General features: G+C 40.9%; 1 protein-coding gene across 3 annotated transcripts in view; it reads left to right on the plus strand.

Moving 5' to 3' along the window:
- Window positions 1-867: 867 nt before the first annotated feature.
- The window catches only part of CCHR13.PART0H19orf25 (chromosome chr13.part0 C19orf25 homolog), a 46634-nt gene continuing 23080 nt past the window's right edge, over window positions 868-24421 (plus strand). The window contains exons 1-2 of one of the 3 annotated variants that reach the window (XM_044053994.1): window positions 868-973; window positions 20612-20779. In XM_044053994.1, the coding sequence (XP_043909929.1) occupies window positions 20644-20779 (136 nt within the window). In that variant the 5' untranslated portion in view covers window positions 868-973; window positions 20612-20643. Of the gene's footprint in view, window positions 978-20611; window positions 20780-24421 lie in introns of all 3 variants that reach the window. The other 2 variants (XM_044053995.1, XM_044053996.1) reach the window with 2 other exon arrangements.

Consider the following 24421-nt stretch of genomic DNA (forward strand, 5'->3'; position numbering starts at 1 on the left):
GGTGCCAGACCAGTTATAGTTCTCAGTCATCCCAAATTACCCAGGAACACCCATGTGTCTGTCTTTATAGCTGCATGTTCTGCTTAAGTCGCAGACAAAATTCAGGTTCCTAGATCGTGTAGTTCTGGTACTCTTTGACTTACGAATATGTAGGACTCACTATCACGTCTCTTACGAAACAGGTATAACACAGCACCAATGAAGGATTCAAGTACTTTACTGCTACTTTAGTTGCAGCCTTTTATTATTGTCAAACGTAAGGGCTAGAGACAGTAGATATAAAGCTGTGTCTGTCTTTCTAGCTGCATGTTCTGTGTAAGACAGACACAATTCAGGTTCCTAGATCTTGTAGTTCTGGTACTCTTCGATTTACGAATATGTAGGACTCACTGTCATGTATCTTACGAAACAGTTATAGCACAGCATCAATGAATGCTTTAAGTACTTTACTGCTACTTCAGTTGTAGCCATTTTTATTATTGTCAAATTTAAGGGCTAGTGACAGTAGATGTAAAGCTGAGGCGGGGCGATCTCCACTCACGTATTTTTTCAGACAGCTGTACAACCTATGTGGTCTTCCCAATGACGCAACTTTTCCAGCCTCCGTTTCCTCAAAGCTATGACAGCCATCGTACAATAACTGCTAGTACTAACAGAATCGGTATTCCAGCAACGTTTTGGTTTACTCCAGTGACACAGTAAAATTCACACCAACAAAATTCTGCACCAGGTTAATTGACACAAATCACATTAAAATAACACCTCCCGAAAATTCAGTTTTACTTGTAACACAACTAAAACAACCACAACACATACAAAAGCGATCACTTTCCTAACACTTCCGCCGTTCCTCCTCTGTCAGGATGATCCACTTCCTGCGACAATAGAAAATGAATGCGCATGCGTTATAAGAGGTTTACTGGCTAGAAAGGAAGGAGCTGTAAGGCGAGGTTTAGGTGTTGATTGTGGACAGGTAGGTAAGTTGGTACTGCAAGAGCATAACCTTAACTTATTAAGAAATAAATTAAGCGGTGTCTGAGTATGTTCCAACTTTGCTGAAATGTGTGTGTTTTCATAAAGCTGTGCATGTCTTGAAGGCCAGTGTATTAAATTCAGAGTACTCCTATCACATCTTTAGCAGCGTGACTCCTCCAACTAATTATTACTGTCGTGTGAGTATGATATGACAACTGTTCCTGAAGACCAGTTCTTATAGTACAACTAAAGAATTTCACCGCGTCGTAATGCTCTTTATCTATACATGTTTTCGCAACGTTGTAATTAGCTTGAGTTGTATAAAAAGAAGAGCGTTGCCATTATCTTTAAGGTTTAACATTCATTAGAAGATGCAGGATTTGATTTTAACTTCTGGTTATTTGCTAATTTTGTAATTGCACGCCAGTATCTATATTAAAATGTGAACCTTTATGTCAGCGCGCCCTGCGTTGGTAAGAAACAAATCCTACAACCGTAAACGTAATCTCCGCCTACCAAGTTTTGTAATGTTGCTGTGTCCTCAGCGGAGTTGAGAAGTTAAGTAGGGAATGATGCGTAATGAGCGTAAACTGTACATCGTACTGTTGCTTAGTTGGCATAAAATGTCCAGGTCTAGGCATTCTGTATGTCTTTATTTTTTACTATGAGGTTGTAATTTGCAGTCTACCTCTTCTTCGGTCTGAACTGTCCCTATAGCTATCAACACAATCAGGGACACTTGAAATATTAGTAATATTAACTTGAGTTATTGACAGAATAAGAGATTAGAATACCAGTTGAGTCTTCTGAAGTAAAAGAAACCTGTAACTCTGTCATTATTTATTAAATTTTAATTCGCCACCATTTCAAAAAAAGTTACTAGTTTTAAGGGGGATTAAGAGGGACAGTGCTAAAATGAGTCAGTTAGGGATGTCCCTGAAATCTGGGATAGTTGAGGGCTATCCGTTTTGCTGTAATAGGTGCTACATGTACACAGTATATGAATGCATTGTACAGTAGTAGTAGATTAAAAGTTAATGACTTGGCTTATCATTTTTTGTTTGATAATGGGTAGGACTAGCCCGACAGAGCCTGTTTTCGGAGGAGACCCGGGAGAAACACTTCAGTTGTGATTTTTTTTTTTTTTAAAGTAAACTCAGAAATGACTCTACAATGTGCAGTATAGAGAGTAATATAATGAAAAAAGTGAACACTTCGAAATTGAGAAATTTTATATGTATAGATACAGTTACATAAATAGATGTCTACAAATGTGTGTATGCACACTTGTGTGCTTTGTGTTCCCTTTGTTCCTTTCAGACTGTTAAAACCCACAGTGTGCCTCAGAGACTCACTGAAACGCCCTTTGTTCTGCTAACAAAACAAAAAAAGCTTGTTTACTGCGTACACATCCTGAGCTATTAGTTCAGTCACACAGCTAAACAAGTTTCTCTCTGAAATGAAGCTTGAGTACTGCTCATGCATCCTGAAGTCACAAAAAGAAAGTTAAGCAAACCGCTTCAGCCGCAGATGGGTGACTCTGGTGTGGCCCTTTGTTGTAACTCAGACCACTCATCTTTTACCTCTAAATCCCTCTGGTGTAGCATCTACAGCCACTATGGACCAGGGATTAGCCACAACCTCAGTAGGCAAGGGAGAGCCACTCTTCTCAGCACTGGAAGAGGAAAATGGGAAGGTTATCGGAAGGCAGTGCCCATCATGAAGAAGTGGCTGCTGTTAGTAACACAGTAACCAAGCATGTACCTACTCGTTAAATTTCTTTGGATAGTAGTTTACTGGGGCTGGCTTAGAGTTTGTTTCAGGCTGTTAATCCTTCTTGGAGTAGTTTCCGGTAAAAGATAGGGATGCCTCCTTTCTTGATGAGATTAAAGTTTCTGAATCTGAACAGGAAGATGCACTGATTTAGACTCTGAGGAGAACTTTCTGATTCTCCCTGTGGGGATTTCTCTTGGACTGTTGCTAGAATGTCACATTGTTTTCAGTGGGAGAACACTGTTTCTCAGTCAATCAGAAAATACTATGAGTTGTCATAGAAGGATTTTCCTACACCCATTCCTCCTTCCCTCTTCGATTTACAGGATGTGTTATTGCCTGCAATTTGGTATCCATAACACAAAAAATAACTGAAAATGTGTTACTGTATAACATGTAGTACATGCAATGTTTTGTATAAAAAAATATTAAGAACAAAATTTGTTTTACTTGATTACCTCTTTCCTTCCTCTTCCCCTTTCCTTAATGTTCTTCCAAACATTAATGACATGAAGTAGGGCATTTCCTTTGGAGTCCCTACAAATTTAATAGTCAAAAAGTCCAATATTTTCAGCTTTTCTTGTTCTAACATATTTCACATGTGATTGCTTTGTAAGCCTACATTTATTCATTAACTTAACATTGAACTATCTTCTGTTCCTCCTTTCTCACTTTACAAAAAAAAAAAAAAAAAACTGCTAGAATTTCCTTGTGTGTTCTGACTGAGTGTGCTTCTCAGCTGATAGGTATATTTTTTGGCACTTAACTGTTCAGAGTTGAATAAAACAATAATTGAATTCAGTTCAGAATAGTTTGAATAAATTGCATTTATTTAAACTGCATTTGCTTTAATATTGCTATACACTCAACTGTGCTAGCTTGCACTGCACTCAAATTGTTTTTAGTTCTGTTTTAGCTGCTTTTCTGTTTAAAAAAAATCTAAGCTAGTTTCCTGTAACTAGTCTAGTCCAGCTACAGATTTTCTGTATCCAGGACTGTTTGTAAACTTTTGAGCTCCCCAGCCCTTTCTGTGTTGGAGGGAAGCCTTCTAGCTTATTGGTGGGAGTGGTAAGCACTAGGTAGCCTGTCTAGCACAAGAGGAGTGGTTTCTGGCCCAATTGTAGTTTATTGGCCGTTTGGGCAGTTTTTCCCATCTCTTTTCAACTTTCTGGTTTAAAAGCCTGCATTTGCGCTTGTTTTCTGCCTTTCCTGTAACTAGTCTAGTCCAGATACAGGTTTGCTGTATCCAGGACTGTTTGTAAGCTTCTAAGTGGTGCCAAAGTCTGCTCTTTCATTTTTTTCCATTAGATCTCTCCTGTCCTGCACTTTTCAACAGACTTCTTTTAGTAATTATTGTAGCACACAAAAGTGCTACTAGCACTAAACGTTCTGCAAGGCTCCAGTACGTATTAAAGCCCATTCCTCCAGGCATGTCTAAAGGTCAGTTCCCTGTGCTTTCTCCCGTTGAACCTGGGCATCCTGAGGCAATGCAGCATCTGCCTCATGTACACGGACAACCCTCTCCTCTTACCTCCCAACACTCAAATTTGCGAGGGATGCACTTGTATATCCAAATTGGAAGCCGCACACTCTCCAGCCAAGACTGGAATAGCTGGTCAAGAGGAGGTCAACACTTACACCACACCACATGGAACACACAGCCCTCCAGAACACACACCAGCACTGCCTTCACATAAAAACACAAACCACACACCCACCTCCATGGAGTCTGTCAATAAAGATCTACCAAAACAGCAGAGACCTCCAAGGCAGAAATGCACTCGACCACCACAACACTAATCACGAGACACAACTCTTCTAAACAGTGTGCCACTCAACCAAAGCCAAAACAGCATGCCCAACACACTAGTCATAGGTGACTCGATAATGAGGCACACTGATGTCCCACTCAATAGGTTGAATAAGGAGAAAGTAACAGTCAGCTGCCGGGATCCACCACCTAACACATGCACTCTGGTCTCGCAAGAACAGGTATAAATATGACTCTGTCATTGTACATGTGGGTTTGAATGACTGGAGACGTAACTCCCTGGACTACATGAAGAGACATGGAGGAGCTCTCAGATTATGTAGCCCAGGTGGGTATGACCCTAGCCCTGAGCAGCCTCCTACCATCACCCAGAATGATACCACAGTACAAGCAGAAAATTATTGATTTCAACAGTTGGCTAAGTTTCTGGTGTCATTCTAAGGGGATCCACTATCTGTCTGCCTGGGATGACATGACTGACTGACTTCGATGCTTTTCCAGAGATGGCCTGCATCTGTCACCCCTGGGCTTCTAGATATTGGCCCTGTAGTACCTTTTTTGGGCGGTGTTCCAAAGACCAAATTACCACCATAACAGCTACAAACAAATGCCATCTGAGGGTCATGCTGCTAAATGTTAGAAGTCTAAATCTAAAAATGCACTCACTCAAAGCACTCCTTAAAATGGCGAACATTGACATTTATGCTGCAAGAGAACTGGTTCAAGGCAGCAGAAAGCACCCCTGCACTACCAGGCTATAACTCATTTCATACTTTTCGGCTCCAGAACTTGGATCGAAGCTCCAAAGGTGGTGGTGTTCCATATTCATAAAGGATGTGCACACCTCCAGACTGGTAGCCAGACATAACGCATCAGAGATGCTTCAGGTGCAGCTAACATTGGGTAAGACAGCAAGTTCAGGTCGTAGCCTGTTAGGTCCCCAACCATGTCCCAAGACTCGCACTCCACGTTCCTAAGCACCCTGGAGAATATTGGGGTCCAACCTAACACTTTCATACTGGACAACTTCAACTAATCCTCCATTAACTGGGAAAACTACTCATGTACTAATACACTTGCCCAGTATTTCCTGCAATTCATTAATTCCAATGCCTTGGACCAGTTTGTTCTTAGCCCCACTAGAGGTAGCAACATACTTGACCTGGTCATTACTAACATGGGCAACCTTTGCTTCACACCAATAGTCAACTCCTCCCTGGTTAGATCCGACCACAAACTAATCATCTTGGAAATCCACATCACCCCCACCCCCACAAAGGTAACCACCATGAAAAACTTCTCCAAAGCTAACTTTGGGCTCCTAAAAACAGAGGTGGCTAACCTCATGGCACCCATGCAAATGGAGAAAAGCTGCATGACTGCCGAATTATACACCAATGCACTGTACGAACACATACACAAATGCATGGATCTCGCCATACCCAATAGAACCAAGACACACTCTCCTCCAAAAAAAAGCAAGCCAATCTGGTGGTCCCCTGCCATAAACAAACTCTACAACAGGAGGAGGAAACTGATTGTGGAAAAAGGTGAAGTCCCAGCTCCTTATCAGCCTCAACAAAAAGTTGAGATCCCTCATCAAATCCTCTAAAGCTAGCTATGAAAACAGAATTACAGCAAATAGTAAAGACAACACAAGGGATTCTGTAGTTGTGTAAAGAATCTCCATGGCAATACCCAGATTTGCTCTGAGCTACTGCATAATGGTGCCTCCTATACCGAGCCAACAGATATTGCGACAGATTCAGCCCCAACTTTACCCCCCCCAAGGACCAATCACAATACCAGTAGATTGCCAGGCACCCAGTATTACTGCTGCATAGGTTAAAACAGCACTGTCCAAGGCCAAGAATGCAGCTTCTAATGGGACCTGACAATATCCCTGGCTGTGTTCTACATGACCTACAGAGTGAACTGGCACCTTACTTTGTGCCCTGTTCAATCACAGCATCACCTCAGGCTTTGTCCCTACCAAATGGCGCACTGCTACAGTCATTCCTCTCCACAAACGAGGAGCGACTACAGACCCTGGGAACTATTGCCCATTAGCCTGATGAGTTGAATATGCAAAGCTGTGGAACGCACCATCATGGACCAAATAAGGATATAGGGAATCTCCAAACTCTGGATCCCACATAGTTTGGTTTTGTGAAAGGTAGATCATGCCTGATCAACCTGGTCGACTTCTTTGAGTCAGTCACCAGAGCTGTGGATGAAAGCAAGGTGGTTCATGCAGCCTACATTGATCTGGTCAAGGCCTTTGATACCATTCCCCACTCATGAATATTAGAAAAACTCACTTAGCTAGACATCAGCCTCTATATCACTAGGTGGGTTGCAAACTGGCTCACAGAACCCACAGTGTGAAAGTAGCCGACTCCAAGTCGGACTACTGACCAGTCCCAAGTGGAGTCCCACAGGGTTCGGTCCTGGGTCCTCTCCTGTGTATCTACTACTCTGAAGTCCAGGCCAGCATGAAGGGACTCTGGCTGACCAAATTTGCAGACTATTGCAAGTTGAGAGTTATTAACTCCCCAAGTGATGTTGACATCCTACAGAAAGGCCTTACTGAGACCAGTGACTGGTGTCAGAACCATGGCCTTAAGCTCAATGCCAAAAAATGTCATCCCTTTTGGGAAAAATCTGGTTTCCATGAATTACCACATCGATGGTAGGTCACTGAACACAGAAGGTGTTAAGAGATCTGGAAACACAGCTTGACAGCAACCTCTTTTGACCACCACATTGCCACTGTGGTCAGAAAGTCCTGTGTGGCACATCTCATTACTAAGGGTTTTGCATCCAGGAAGAGAGAGGTCATTGTCTCCCTCTACTCTTCCCTCATTAGGCCAGTCATCAAGTACAATGCCCCATTTGGCATGTACCTCACTAGACACCTGCATCAACTGGAAAGGCCATAAAAGTACATCACAAAGAGGATCCTAGGCCTTAAACACTTGTCCTATATGGACAGACTCAAAAAACTCTAACTATTCTCTGTCTCATATCACCTACTTAGAGGCGATCTCTGCTTGACTTGCAAAGCCATGTCTGACCCAGCTTTGTTGGAAGTGCTACATCTAAAGAAATCCCAATCCCTCCGCACCCCACACTCCATGACCTCAACCTCATCCTCATTACCACAATCAACAGAACATGGTAGAGGGATAGGTTCATAACCCAGTGACTGCCCATGCTGTAGAATAGACTTCCCATACATGTCAAGCAGAACACCTCACTGGTCCTCTTCAAGAGACATCTTGAGTGTATGGGAAGTAGAAAATTCACCCCAGGATCACTCCAGTGGCTCTACTCGACAGAGGCACTGGGAACTAAGGTCGGGTGGCATGATGCCAGGGTAATCCTATAGGCTAGGCTTGTAAAGGCTCCAGTGCCATTAGCCTAGTACACACCTATGAGCTTCCAATTTGCTGGTTTTCTTCCTTTTGATTACTGTCTCTGTGCTCCAGTCTCTGGTTCATTTCCAGCATAGTCCTGGTTCTTGTAGTCAACTTTGCTTTTCTCTGTCTCGAGCATTTTCCTTTGGAACATTGGAAAAGGTTTCACTTGTGTAGTGTCTCTCTCAGTTGTATTGTCAGAAGAATAAGAATAGTTCCCCTTCTGTTTTAGCTTACGTTTTATTGGACAAACTTTTGTATTTCCTCCTTAGCATGTTCTGCATCAAGAAATTACTGTTTGTCCCGAAGAAAATATTCTGAAAATAGCTGGATACAGCAGCTCGAATCTCATGCCTGCCTCCTGACTTTTCCTGATTGCTGGAATAAATTGACTCCTCTTGTGCTTTGTGTACAGCAAGTATTACTTTTCCACACTCTACTGTCTGACTGTTTATACTGTGTTCTTCTGCCAAAGTTTTGTCAGAATAAACTCCTCATGCTGGTATGATTGCATCTTTGCTATTAGAGATCTTAGTTGCTTTCTCATTGCCAGGTTTGGAGCATGCACACAATTGCTCTTTCAATTAACAACTGATTTGGGAATACCAGTCTAGTTGTTTATATGTGGTTTCATAAAAATTGAATAAAAACACCAAATCCAGAACGGACAACTTCCAGCAGGCAAAAAACTCAGACCATAAAATATTTTAGCGCTTTCATTCACTTTATTACCGTGAACTTCTTCAGAAAAACTGACAAAGAACACACCCTTTCCTTTTATACTATTCAAATGATACATCTCAGGAAGTGATGTAATAACTTCGAAACATTATTAAAACCATATTTACAATATGAACATCATTTTTACCTATAATTCTATCTATACTTAAATATGTGAAATAAATATGATGTGTAAAATGTTTAATATGTACAATCATTCTATTTTAAACTGTCTTTCTATATAATAAAAAACATTTTAAATTGATGACTTCATTTAGCCCTGGCGCCAGAAACTGCTTAAGTTGTTTATATGGTTATTTTACTACTTGGGTTTGTTTCTAAAATTTTCATCCTGTTTGCTGCAAACTGCCTTATCCAGTAAACCATTTAAGTGGGAATAGAAGTCAGAGGTGTAGCCGGTAGCTTTAGTAATGGGATCCAGTGAAGGAGGATTACTGTGGAAGTTTAGGTCATCAAGTAACTGGAGGTTTGCTTTTGAGAAATCCCTAAATACAGGAGTATTTACAAGTGGGGGTTCCATCATTTTTAAGGTAAAAGGTTTATAATTCTTGGTCTGATTTAACACTGTAGGGTGATGTATGGATATGTGCAAGATTTGGCCTTATTTGTAAGGACTAGATTAAGGATGTTGGGGATCCCTGGTAGGATTATTAACTATTCTGTAAAACAGTTGGCATATATGTCAAGCTGCCAGTCATTCTGATTGGCAGTGCAAGTCTGACAGTTTATTTATTGGTAGTTGATGATCCCTAGCAGAAAGGTGTTGGGCTTAATGGAGATTTCAGCTAATGTGTTAACATGGTTGCAGTTGGTAAGAACAAAAGTCTTTTCTTTGTTTTTCAGCCTACTAGCTGTTATGCATGTGACATCTTGGTACAGCAGGGTCTGGGAATTTGCCTTTTCTCTGCTGTTGTACAAGCTGTTGTTGATGTATATAGTTACAGGGGTGTGAGGTTGCATGGTGTTTTGCCCCCTTGCAAATTTTTTTCCAGTGTTTTGTGGCTTGATTTTAAAAAGATTTTTTTTACTCCTTCTAGAGTGTTCTGCATTTTATGAGACTATCACTAAGACAGCTGTTGTACTCCGAAGGGGTATAAAGGGTGTTCTGTAATTTGCTATGAGTTGAAATCTGTCTCATTTATGGTGATTTCGACAAATAGGATTTCCAATGTGGTATCCCGAAAAATCTGTAATGAGGTGCCGAGAAATAGGAGTGATTTTTAGTACTCAAACTGTCTCTCTACACACACTATGAATGTGCTCAGTTTGCAGGAGGGCTTCACATTTGGGCTTTATTTTGTTATGGCTCCTGACATTGAGTAGAGGCATATTAATGTGCCCAAATTAGCATTTACTAGTTTGGAATGTCCATCGTATGGACTGTGCCTTTTCATTCCAAGCTAACACTATATACAACTGATGGTAGTGCATGACGTCCTTGCATGATTCTGACCTACTGGCAGTACCACATCTGGGCGGGGAAGACTGGCTAAGAGCTGATATGTTTGCTTGTAACAGGTATTGCTTTGTCACCATCCTTCCCTACAGAAGTGTTATTAATGATGGATCTAGCATGTCTGACAGTATTGCCACTCCTTGATAGAAACTTCTAGTTTTCTGGCTGGAGGAGACATCTGTACTACTTCCTGAAGGTGTATTGCTGTGGTAGTATTAGGGCTCTTGACACTGATTGAGTAGCTATAGAGTGTGAAGACCACACTGTTTTCTGATGTATAGCAGTGCCAATGTGATGAGCTGGAAGAAATTCTCTTTCACAGATTTGCTACCTGCTGAAGGTAGCTGTGACTATTAGCAGTACATATCTCTGGCAGCTGTTGCTTGCTGTTGGAAGCATCTGGTATCTGCCTCCATTCTGATCTTCAGTAATTTTGAGATGGTACCGTGTCACTTGACACCCATTGTGTAGTAATGTCCCTGAGACAGCAGTGCATTTTTGTTGGTCATTTTTCTGTGTTCATGTTAGCAGATAGTGCTGTGGCACCATTTAGATTTGTAACAGTGTCACTGATTTGTCATTGGTATGCTTTTAGTATCGTGGCACCATACCGGCCTGCTGCAGTGTCACTGATGGCAAACTGAAGGTGGAATGTAGTTTGGCACCAATTTTTTTTACCTTTTTTGGTGCATTACATATTTTTGCTATGCCATACTTGTAGTATGTGGCATTCTGGCACCATTGTAATCTCTGGTACTACAGTTGATGTGGGACAGAATCTCTAGAGGCCGTGTTTTCAATTAAACATAATCTTTTAGTACTGTGGCACCGTTATGTTCAGCAGCAGTGCCATTGTGTGAGAAAGTGTGTGATACTATAGCTGTTTTTGTCTGCCAGGTCTGTTTGATTAGGTTTTCTGATGAGTCAGTTCACTACCAAAATGGTGACTAGTTTATAACTGTATCTGTCACTTTACGTAAGTGCCTGGAATATTTAATATTGGATGATTTTTTTTTTTTTTTAATTCTCTCATGCTTAGTGACTACCAGCTTCTGTTGCAATTCCTCATTCTTTCCCCTAGCAGTGGAGTAAGCTACCAGAACCCTTTCATTCTGCCAAATGAGTACACTGTGGTGTGGCTTTCACCAAGGCAGCCATGAGAGGATGTTACAGGTACAGCCCTAACCCCTTCCCTTAGTAGTGATGTAACCCATCCTCTTGGTAGTGAATTCAGCATCTGGATTAGTGTGAGGGACTGTCTGTATACAAATACATGTGCATGCCTGCTTCAGACTTGCTTATGCAAAGGCTACTGCCAGTCTTGGGTAGTCAAGCCCCCCCTCCCTTTCCTAGGGCCCTAGGTGCTATTGAATTCTCATCTGTGTTGCAGGCAGAACTGTCCCTCTGTATCGCATAGCAAGGTTATATATAGCATCCAGTTTTGTAACTTGCCCCTAGTGTGTGGTACCAGATACATTTGTAGTTTGTTTAATTTCTGATGACCCCAGGCAGGTAGTTTGGTTTGTAGGGACAACGTTTGTAAATCTTTCTTCCTATTATCAGTACAAACTGAGGCCTGTGCATTTGTAGACAGTAGGCAGAGGTCCTTATGTTTAACTGGCCTCCAAGGGATTGCACAACTGACTGACTGCCAGTTAGCTTTTTTACAGGCAAAGGCAGTGAGTTGGTAAGTTGCCACTGTTGACAGGTATGCTAGACAAAAGTAACTGTTTAGTAGAAACAGTGTTAAACCTGACAAATTTTTCAGAACATGTTCTGCAGCTTGACATATGAGAGTAATAGGTTACTTATCTGCAAGCCACAATTTACAAGTGTTGCAATTGAAAAAGCATAGTCTACTATTTAATATCTTTGTGAATAAATGAACAAGGCTTTGGACAATGCATCACATCTAAGAAATATGTTTTGCAAAAAGTGGTGTCTGTATCAGTTATGGAGTACTTTTGATTATTTTCTCGGTCTCCAGGAAGTAATGTCCCTATGTTCCTTCTAGTCCCAAGATGACTACTGAGAGGTAGAATGTGGACATTCTCATTATTGGTGGTCTTTGAGTAGATGTTGCAGATTTTAAAATTAAGATGGAAAAATGGTTTACTATCCTAAGAGCTGTAGTGTGCACTAAGCAGGTAGCTGAAACTTAAGTTACCCCCTCCTTTCATATTTAAGTGGAGAGCCAATAATTTTTAAGAGCAAGATAGATTGGAAAGGGTTGAGCACTTTGTTTTCTGGTTCTGTGGAATACAGTGGGATGGCCAATAAATTTAAATAGCTGAAGGGGAGTGATTTCACAAAATGATGATTTTGTGCTTACAACAGCCAATGCAAGAAGAGGGAATGAGATACTGTGGTCAAATTTAGCATAAGGGACAGGCATCTAGAAAGACAGTTGAGTTTAAAAATGCAACAGCACAAGGGTAGACAGTTGGGAAAACGTTTCAAGTTTTGTGTGACTCAAAAGCGAGACAGCTATGGTCCCTTTCCTTGTTTAAGCGTGCAAGTAAAAGCAGAATACAGGTAAAACATAGTATAAAGAAAATAAATCGCAATATACAAAATAGAAGAACGCAGTAAAACAGTACAAAATACAAGAAAACGAAAATCAAACCTTTCCCTCGCAGTAAGTTGTAGCAGCGTCTGGGTGAGCTTTTCCAGTAAAGCCTTGAAATGTTTTATTTTACCCCTAAAGTAGAAGGTTTGGTTCTTAGCTCTGCCCTCCGTTCACAGGTAATTAACCTTAACTTAACTGTTCTAATTTTTGTGTGGCTCACAAGAGTCACAGTTGTCTGTTTCTTGGTTGTATTCTGCTTTTAATTGCATAGTTAAAGTAAAATACAATCTCGAGAAAATAATTCACAATATACAAAGTAGAAGAGGGCAAAGCAATACAAAATATAAAAGCAAAAACAAATTAACCTTTCCCTCACAGCAAGTTGTGGCAGAGGCTGGGTGAACTTTTTCAGTAAAGCCAAATAATGTAGATATTGTAGAAAATGTGTTTAGTAAATGGCTCCTACTCTTTTTGATCAGTGCTATGGGATCCTGTGCATCTACCTGAACTACCACCAACTCGGGCAGATGGGGAGTTGGTTTAATATCTCCTCAAAGGTTGAATCGCCCCATATTCCATACTGCAGGATTAGCAATTGATCTACTTGGCATGGGAATAGAATTTGCAGCCTTCTGCACCAAAGAAAAGTGTGCTACCAGTTGTGCCATTGACACTAATTACTTGAAAGTGGAAATCAAAAGTCTAAACCACCCTGATTTGCTCTGATACATCTCCTTCGGAACTGAGGTCTGCTACCCAGTCCACCTTTAATACCATAGAAAATTGGGTCTCTGAATGTCACCTGTTATTAAATCCCCAAAAAAAACAAAATGCTGTTTTCTCACCTACACAAAGGTCTGCTGCTTTTACCTTTAACATTAATGCGAAGGATGGCACTGTTATCTCCCCCGACCCCTCTACAAAACTACTAGGAATCATTATTGATAATAGCCTAAAGTTTGACTTGCATGTCAATCAATTAATCAAGAACATCAATAAAAAAACAGGATCACTGTATAGAATAAAAGCCTTCCTAACCCCTCCAGCCAGGATTGCTGTAGCCCGCACCCACCTAATCAACACTTCTATATGCCTCCCCCTTTTCTCTAATTTAAACAAGTCTGTCCTAAATAGACCGTCATCCTGTTACAATCACATTACTAGGTTGGCCACTGGCCTGCCATTTTGGACACACCACTGCATTAACCTCAAACAGCTTGTGTGGCTAGAACTTCCCAGTCTAATCCAATACAACCTTCTGACTTCCAGCCGACATTACTTCGCTCTCCTCCCTTTGCCAATTTAAAACCAGACAACATCTGGCACTAAACTGGCTTTGCCACTGTAACAAGCCTGGTTAACCCTCCTCATAAATGTATATAATGTATTACTTTCTGCCTACTGTCAATGTATTCCCTTGACTTAAACCAGGGATAACTGTACCTGTGAACTTGCCTATCTCATGTTTTTTCATGTATCGTCTGTAAATAACTTACCTGTAGTTATGTCTACACTGTTATATTTTTGACTCTGACTACCTTGGAGCTTTTCTCCCCGGGCCTCTGCTGAAAATGTACATGTATCCAGTCGGACTATCCTGGTCAACAAATGTAAAATACATAAACCAGCTGTAGTAGAATTAGTGACTGTAGTAAGAGAGAGAAAAAAAGTGGAAATGGGATCTTTAGAAAAAGGTAGGAGCAAATTACTGTGGGGGGATGGGGAAGTGTGGGAACAATACATGTAGAATGTTTCTGTGGAGGAATGATGTTTAGGGAAAGGCAGAAATTGAAAGAGCTCTGTAATGTTTGACAGACAATGACCGATTAGATTAGAGGTGTATAACATTTGCACTTGAACATGTCAATATGATTTGTTTTCGTTTATATAAATGCATGATTGTCTACGTTGTAAGAGAATTTACTAAAGATTTTTCTTAAAAAAAAAAAAACATTCAAACAGCCTCATTACAATTTTAAATTCACTTCTGCAAAGTGATATTTTCTGCAAAGTGATATTTAGTTTTCTTTGACATAGTGTTTAATTTATCTCTGAATAAATTATTTTAAAAGGGTACCTATTTGCTTGTATACAGGCTTATGATTATTATATTCTGAGATCACCTTTAATCCTACTGTGTAGATGATTTAAAGGTTTAATCTGGTGTTGTACACTTTATTTACAACAGTATTTTCTGCCATTTTGACATATAGATCTTGGGCTTGGTTTAAACAATACAAAAATGCTATTTAGAAAACCATATGTTGTATATGGCTGTTATCTTGTTTTCAGCAAATAATTTTCACTTTCTAAAGATTGCACCCATTTTCTAGAGATGTCATTCACTGGTAGTATTTCAGTAGGTATATATGATTGGCATTTCCTCTAGCATGCAATTTTGAGATTAACATTTACAGCCTTAAGATACTCTCTTCCTTCCTGTCTGTCTGGAACCAGAGTCCATTAACTGAGGTAAATTGGTATCCACAATTTGGACCACTTCATGGATAGCACGTAAAGTCTCAAACAACATTCTTTCTCTATCTGCACAGCTTCACCTGGTTTATGTGTCTATAACCCTGCGTTTTATTCATTTCTAGTCTCATAAAATGGAGGAAAGCAAATGTGTAATTGTGCACAAAGTGAAGCCTGATAATTCTCTGTTTCCCTCATCTTTTGTAGTGAAAGGATACTAGTGAGATTAAAAGTGCCTTACACTAATACAGTGCAAGAAATGAAGACAGAGGAATTGGCATTGAATGCAGTAATAAATTAAAAAAAAAAAAAGGGGATGGGGGCTACAACAACTTTGTGTTGCAATTCCCAGTAGCCTTACCAACATGTGTTGTATGGCAAGTGGTTTTGTGCTTCCCTGGCATGCGTGGAATTTTCAGATTAGTGGAGGTGAATGTATTTGAGCTGTACAGAGGAAAAGTCCTCATTCAGAAAATTAGGAATGGATTGACTCATCATAGTTCTCTGCACCACTGATGTCTTGTGTTGCTGGAACTTTTTTCAATTTGCTGCATTAGGCTCTCACTTGTTGGTTTGGTGTAACATGTTAAAATTCAATCCGTAATCAAGCCAGCCTTCACCACCACAGAACCTTGGTGTTCACAGCTGCTGATAGCATCACAATGTTCAGATGTTATGCAGACTGAAACATATGTATATGTGCTTATGAGAGTGAAAGCACGAGCATGTGCACATGCAGAAACAGAAGTTAGGAGAAAGCGATGCACTGTCATCACGGCAAAAAAAGAAACAAAAATGCTATACAATATGCAGTGAAGCGTAAAAAGCACACTGCTCTGTGTGGAAGAGACTGCAGTATACAGAACTGATTGATGCAGTTCATCTTCAATAACCATCAGACTAATACCGTCTTGGATAGTTGGCATGCGAACCTTTAACAGGCTTTAATTCCTTTCCTTTATCTGAAAGCTCAACATTCTTTGCCTCTCCATATCTCTTTCTACTGGGTTCAACAGGGGAATGGCTGTTCGGCTTCTCTTTTTCGGCATTCGGGTAAGTTCAGAGTTGTATCTTGTCCAATTCAAGCCTTCATTGACGTTTCAAAACCTTTTCAGGTTGAGCCTTTCCAATTTTCTAAAATTTTGCCATCACCGTTGCATATCTGAATCCCCCTTTAAGCTGCAGCCTAGTGTCTGCACCCTTTCCTTGTATCTTTGCTCCTTTTGATTGTTTTCTTGACCGTTTTGAACCATTTTTGGCTTTTGCTTGTGGTGCGTCCCCCCCTCCCTCAGCTGTTGGGGTATTTAACATCTGTCACTGGAAGAGTCATTTCTGCGGTGGTGCAGCGGTACTGTTGTTGCCTCACAGCAAGAGGTTCTCCCGTTCGATTCTCGGCTGGAGTGTGGGGGGTGCCTTCTGTGTGTAGACTGCATGCCCTCCCCGTGGTTGGGTGGGCATTCAAAAGACATGCGTAAATGGGCGTGCCTTCGTTGAAGGTTGAATGTCGAGCTGGCACCTCGGCGTTCGTGAAAATCTACTGCCAATCATAAGCGGACCGGAGTTCCGCTGTGGCGACCCCTAACTGGGAAAAGCTGAAAGACAACAACAACTTGGAGTCATTTACTACATTTCCTCACATTGGAAACAAATCATCAGGGTTTAAAAAGCATAAGTTTTGTGAGTGTAGCACTATGCATCATGTAACCTGCCTTAGTCATTTAAAAGTGGAGTGCATTATTTTTAGCATATCTGATTAGTTCATTTTGATAGAAAAAATTATGTTGATTTAAATGTTTGGTGCCTAGGGGAAAGTACTACCAAAGTTTAAAACCTCTGGTTCTTAGTGCTTTGGAGGTGGTTCCATTTTTACTGTTTTAACAAGCAAGGGATTGAATCAAGGACAAGGATCTTCCATTGGAGGAGACTAATTTGAATTGCAAGACTATGACTGTGGCCAGGTCCCTTTCCCTCCGGTTCAAGTGTAGAAAGGGGTGGTGTTTCCATGTGTCCTCTGTGCATGTATAAAAGCCATTGTCAGCACATGAGGTCTGTGACCCCAGCACTATTCCCACAGTGCCAGCTTCTATTTGGGTCGCACACTTTGGAATCGGTTTGGAACTGATATTGAACCCCATATCACTTTTTTTTTGTCGTACTCTTTTTGGCATTCAAGCCTTTGTCACTAAGAGCCTTGGTGTCTGCTCTAGCCCTGGCAAGTTCAGTGATACACACTGGGCTTGTCTACGATTTGAACTTGAGACCTCTCGCACCCAAAGCACTAATTATAACCCTAGACTAATGACCCTTAGCTGATATTAGGAGGTCCTTAGTGGTAATAGGGGTCCTAATGTCAAGACGAAACGTCAGCAAACAAAGGAGTAGTAGTGCTGAAACTTAATTCATCCTCAAGTCTTGGTGATTACCTTTGCAAGGTGGACCCTGTTTTCACAAAAATTCACCAAGGCGACACTGATATATAAACTGTATTTGTATAGCATATATCATGGACAGAAATAAGTCAAAAACAAAAAAGATAGCTGGGTGCATGAGACCCAGGATAAAAGTGCCCAATCCTGGTAGGTGTACTGGTGCCAGGACTGGAAAAAATGACTGTGTAGAATCCCCTATTGTAGAAGGAAGTAGCAGTCCACAAAAACACACACAAACTGATAGGCCAAAGAGCCATAAAGATGATAGTGTGGACTATTGAGGATAAGAAAGAAATGTATGTATTGTTAATGTTATGTAAAAACCCCAGAATTTTCAGACACAAGATATACAAAACGCTTAAGAGAGAAATTAGAGGAAAGAAAAATACTTCTGCAAGAAGAACTTTCAGAATCTTCAAATGAAAATTTGCATTCTTTGTACCAATTCATGTAACCCTGTACGATTTGCAGGAGGAGTCGATGACTGGGCACGTTGCGGGTGCTGTGAAGAGCACTTTTGGCTGACATCCAGGATTAAAACAATACTAATTTCATGAACTTTAATCGTACCTTGACTTAGGACTGGGGTCCATTCCCGTCATGGTATTAGAAGCCCAAAAGATTTGGAGAAATTAAAGTAATAAGCATGGTGGTGCCAATCACTGCCAGCCCAGAACATCTAGCCTGGGTTTGACAGTGTTGCAGTTCTGATTACATGGCGTTTGGGTTGAGACGGATGCGTTTGCAGATGCCAAGACTTGCATCTGTCTGACCTTGTGGCCACTTGCTCTTCTTGGAAGTATGAGAGAGGGTTGGAGATTTGCTGGCATGATTGACATTTGGTGGGACAGTTGATGACTCACCCTCTTCTCTTTGGGGGCACCCCCCCAGTAGTGCGAGAGAGAACGCATGCAAGAAGTGCATAGATTCCGAGTCGCACATACTGAAACTAGCCCAATGGTGATGAGCTTGTTTTCCACAATTACCCCTCTAATCTCAACTTGAGGGAAATTGCAGAGATGAGAGAACAGGGTAAATGGTCTTAAGACCCTGCTTCATCTCTGTAAAGTATCTTACAGGTGTTCTGGATACCTCCATCATCCTCGTGTATTGTTCCCAAGATGAGTTCTTGATGTCATTTGAGGAGTGAAAAGCTTAATGTTGTGGTACCTGTTGTCCTAGGAGTCTGGACAAGCTTCCAACAGTTGTAATGATGGGGTCCTCTCTCACTGATTATCATGGCAGTGGTAGTTCTGAAGAAGACTCCCATAGCACAGACCCTCTGTGTTTCATCCTCCAGATGAAGTCTAGGACAATGGGTCACCGTGGGAGGCAGATTTATGCATCCTAGTTTTCTGTATGGGTGCCAAACTGTTTATTGCATGTGTTTAGATTTCAGTAAGAACTTGATGAAGTGGTTGTCACCGGACTGTTTGGATGACAACCTAAAGACCAAGTTGTATTAACAGGTAAGTTATATTGGCCGCTGACTTTGTCATGTGGCCAACATTGCAGTTCTGCTGATGGTACGTCAAGGACCACGTGCAGCAGCATAGCCATCTGCCATCACACCTGACTGCTACTTGCATATTTCACTGCAAACTTCAGGATATCCTAATACATCCTATGGCAGTTTCATCTTGTTTCCAGGAATACTGAAAGAAAAGTTGGAAGAAGTGAGGTAGAGGGTGAAGCCTTCATGGCAGTTGGCATAGAGTTTACAACTCCACAACATCCCATCTCATGGATGCAGAAGAGTGCATGCCATCTCTGGTAGCAAAGTGGCCAGCAGCAGCCCTAGAAACTGTTACTCTGAAAGAAATCATCATGGCTATGTGAACTTCAGGAATAGATGCTGCCAGCAAAACTTGAACTAATCAGCAAAATCTGGGATTCTATGACCCTCTCTTGAATGGTGGCGTATAGCAGCAAACCCCTCAAGACTTGCCATATTCCTCTCTGGAGGCAGTCAGGGGTCAGGTCTTTTCATCTGCCTACATTGGTGGCATTCATACTGAACACATGGATGCAGATTACTATATCCAGAGGTCAAACCATCCTGTTCCACCAGCCATGCACTCTGTCACCGCATGATGTCCAACCCCATTAGAAGAGTGCAACCAAAAACGGGTATTAAGCCTGCTTTGAAAGAGCCGTACAGGAGGTTCAGCATAACACACAGGAAAGAAGTGCTAATTTAATTCTTGGGAAGTAAAGAAGACCAAGAACTTGGGCCAGTTCTGGATCCAAGTGGCCTTGTCCAAAAAAACATATCACATTTCCTGCTAAGCACACAAGGACCGACTGCACCATGACCAATCAGGATTTTCTTTTCTTTTGGTACATCTACCTCCACAAAAAGGATTGCAAAGGAGGTACACTTTGAGTAGGGGCTCAGCCTTTTTCAGTTTCAAACACTCCATTTGGTCTCCCCTTAGTCCCAGCAGTGTTCAGTAAATGCTTTTCTGACCCCACGCAGTCCCTGGTTCACTACAACAAGAAATAATTTCCTTGTCTGTCTCACTGCTACTAACCATGAGCTGTTGGAACACTGCTTTCTTGGTCACAAGTCTGCTGAACATAATACACTGCTTTGCTCAGTTCAGAACAATGAGTCAGGCAATTTTTTCATTAGGACTAGATAGAAATTCAGTAGAACTTGCCAATGAAGCCTTAGAACCAAGCTGCAATTCAGGATCATTTTTAATGTATGTGTTTTGCATTGTGCTTGTAAGCAGGTATGAGCCATCCTAGAACTCTGCTGGGATTTACCTATTTGTTGTTCATTCACAGGTTGTAGATTTTCTTTTCTTTCTTTGCTTTTAGGTGAAGTATGTACTGCTAGAGAGAGGTGGAAGTGGTAGAGAATGAATGCTTTCACATATTGTTTTGGGGACTGGTACCATTGTCAAAATGTATATGGAAATGTAATTTGCTTTTCAGATGTTTGTGACTTATCTCCATTTTCCATGTTCTTTTGTTTGTTCACACCTCTCTTTCCAGGCAGGCTCTCTTCTGATAATGCAAATGGGGAAATGTCCACGAAAAGTAAGAAGCGAGTGATTCTACCAACCCGTCCTGAACCTCCGAGCATTGAACAGATTTTAGAGGACATCCGGGATGCTCACCCCTCTGATCCAGTATTTGCTGTGTTAAAGGAGACCAATGAAGGTAGTAAAATTAATGGCTTACTGTAAAGCTGAGTGTGTGGGGCAGTGGAAATGAGACTTTCTTCCAACACATTTTACCACTTTTGTGCATTTGATGTAGGTATAACCATCTTATTAATTTATACTAGTACCTTTCTGTGAAACCCAAAACATCGTACAGTACACAAGTGTGTCCGGTCTGTTTATTCTGACCCCCCCCCCTTTTTCTGAAATATATGTAGTTGCACGTTGCCTTTTTTTTTTTTTTTTTTTTTTTTTTTTTTCTTTTGCTGCTTCACTTTCATGGCTTATCCCAACTACATCCCTCACTTTCAGAACAAGCTTTTGTGTAAAGTAATGCCCCCACTTTGGAAGGAGCAGGTCAGAATCCATACTGTTTGTTGGAGCTAACATCATCAAATGTGCTAAATCAGACAACTTCAGCAAACTAGCTTGAAGTGTATGAAAGTTTTAACTTGCCCCAGAACTGTGCAGATTTGTGTTAATTCTCTGACCACACTTGCTGAATGTGCCATTTGTGCACATCAAACCCACCTAAAGCCACTTTCAATTAAACAAGCTTTTTTCTTTTCTTTTGAAAGGGGCATGTCCCCATGCACCTATCATGTAAGAGGGAGATCCCCCCCCCAAATTTGTTTATCCCGACTCCACAATTACACAACGGGGGGAAGCATGCATCATCCATGTTTGCCAAATGTTTTTCAGTGAATTTGAGTTGCACAGATGGCACTTCTAAGTGTTGGCATACATCAGCTGGCTCTCAGTTGTATAACTTAGAGTTGGCTATGTCAGGTGAAGGGCTCTCCATGTAATACATGCTTTCCATTTCACTGTTACTTGAAGTGGTTTTGCATTGTTGGATTGTACATAAAACTTATTGTGTCCACACTGGCTTCATTATGGAGACTGCATGCTTACTCACATGGGTAGTTGCATACATACACTGGTATGTATTTCAGAGGCTTCCTCAGGAGCGAAGCCTAGTACCAGGTTCCCCTCAGAAAAATGTTTGCAACAGTGCCATGGCTGTTGGGTAGTTGCATACGTACACTGGTATGTATTTCAGAGGCTTCCTCAGGAGCGAAGCCTAGTACCAGGTTCCCCTCAAAAATGTTTGCAACAGTGCCATGGCTGTTGGGTTGGCATTGTCTTGTCCTGAACTAGTATAATAATGTGGGAAAACATGGCTGTCTGAACCATTGGCTTTCCCATTTATCTCTGCATCATTCACATTAAATGACCATAAAAAACCAAGAGCATTTTAGTTCATAGGTAGTTGCAAGGCATGTGGTCCAGGAGACCATTAAGCAGTGTAGCCCGAATTCTGAATTTGTCCCAAAACACACTGGTTAATTGACTTGAGGGTCACACAGTAGGTAAATGAAGGCTGAGGGATTCAAACGCTCTACCACAGGAAGCAGCCTTTTGAGATCTGTTAACCTTGATCCTCTGTGCTAACTGCCAGACAATCAGGTGATTTAAAAAAAAAAAAAAACATTTTGTAGGTGGATTAGAACAAAGGTGATGAGACTGGAAAAAAAATGCATTATGTAAGCATTCATTGCCGTGTCAAGATTTGTTTATTCATTTTATGTTTGTATTTAATTTAGATGCCTGGAATAGTGATGTTTAGACTTGGAGACCTTGTTGAATGTAAATGAGTACAAATGTCAGGTTTTATTGAATGTCACCATCTCCCCTGGTGTAAATAAATTGTAAAGGAATTGTGCAGGTCTTTAAAACCTTTAAAATGCTGACGTTTTGGAGTTTTCCTTGTAGTTTGTATACAAAGGTTTTTAAACGTCTTTTCCATTGTTAGCTTATTTTCAGGAGCAAGTAAGCTTCAGTAGGACTGGTTTATTTTAATCCTCTGGTTACTTCATTTTTAAGTTTTCATATTTAGTGCATTTTTTAAAGAATAAAAGTGCTCCTTGGTGGTTATTTCACTTCACAACATAGATGCTTTTATGATCACTTCTCAAATAGCCAGTGTATGTGTTTGAAACATGGAGGTCAAGAAATGCACATCAAAAGCAAAGTGAAACTTGAGAGGTGAATATTTTAACATCCATGTCGGAGTTTGACAGACCTGATCATAATTCTTTGTAGTTGAGTGTTTGGTCCATGTAATACCATTTAAAAAATATATTAAAGAGGTAGGAACACCGTGTTTTTATGATCCTGAAAGCCTTTAAGCTGTTAATGCTGCCACATATGGTGAGCAGAAGCAAAGCATTCCAAGTGTGTCAGAATGAAGGCTCCAACAGTTTTCAAAGCTGGCTTAGCTTGTGCTTCTCTGTTGCAGTGGCAGGCACTGGCTGCTGTTGGGCTCTAGAGTGAGACTTTGAGCATAATAGTGCTGTGAGGTGCATAACAAAAGCTGGTTGAGCACCTTTTACATGTCAGAAAGATGCTTAACTTTACCCAGTTTCAGAGCGTAATCATAGCACTCTGAAAACATAGGCAGCCAGTCTCACTGGAATAAAACATTTTGTAACTTGTATTTCATGATAGCTTTTTTTTTTTTGTGGCACAGCCAATTCATCTGTAAGCTTGTTCTGGATTTTTTTTGTGGAAGGGTGGGTTGTGTGTGTGATATTTTTTTCTCACGTTGAGACATGAGAGAGATTTCTCCAGATACTCACAGATGAGTATTGCCTCCAACTCTGTTCTTCCTATTTAAAGAGTAACACAGATATGAAGAGTTTGCTAATGCATAGTGGTGCTGCTTCTTAATTTAGCCTTGTTACCAGATAGAAAATTGGGAGAATGATCAGGAATGGAATCTGGAATAATTCAGCATGCAGTGTGTTGTGTGGGGCATGGACACAAGTATGCAGTCAGGAATACTTTTTTTCATAGGCTATTGGCTCCGCCATTCCAGGTGGGATGAGAATTTCTTCGGCTTTTTTTCCAATCAATGTTAAAGTCACCTAGAACTACCAGCTTATGTTTGATTTCATTAGTGATACAGTTAGTGTATCTTCAGATGGTTAATGTTTTTTGCTTTGGGGGGTGTAGATGTATCCAGCAATAAGGCTCTTTGCATTGTTTGACTTGGCTGAAATTTATTATGTGCCTGTCTTACAGAAGACTGATATGTTATGAGAGAGTACTCACGGGAATAGCATAGCAAGCCCTTCTCCGTTTTATTTGTTTTCTTTGTATCTGTACAAGGAATCTCTGATTTCCTTTTTCTTCAGATGCAGTTAAGTTGGGATGCCAGACTTGTAAGCGACATTCAGCTGTGTAGTTTTGATTTTATTTCTTAAGCTAAGGTGTCTTAAGTGGGCCAGTTTTAGCCGTGGAACTTGGACCAGATTTTGTCTGGGTAAGAAGGGTATGATTTTCGTGGATTGGGCTAGAGTTGGGGTGAATGTCATCACAGAGCAGTGTTGGCTTTTGTTTGAGCAGCCTCATAAAAGCTGTTGGTAGTAGTGGAAGTTTATGTAAGAGTAGTGTCTTGGGTCTTTATTGTTCTGACATGAAAGCAAGTCATGTTTCTCAGCCTGTTTAGTGCAAGAAATCTGGACAAAATCTAAAATTATTGGGGGGGGGGGGCAAATGCACAAAACTAGAGGCCAATTTTAAATATTGCTCTTATAAACTTAGAAAGTTGCCACAATGATGACAGGATTTGTGT

This window comes from Protopterus annectens, chromosome 13.part0, assembly GCF_019279795.1.
Source record: "Protopterus annectens isolate FY-2018-M chromosome 13.part0, PAN1.0, whole genome shotgun sequence".
Taxonomy (NCBI): domain Eukaryota; kingdom Metazoa; phylum Chordata; order Ceratodontiformes; family Protopteridae; genus Protopterus; species Protopterus annectens.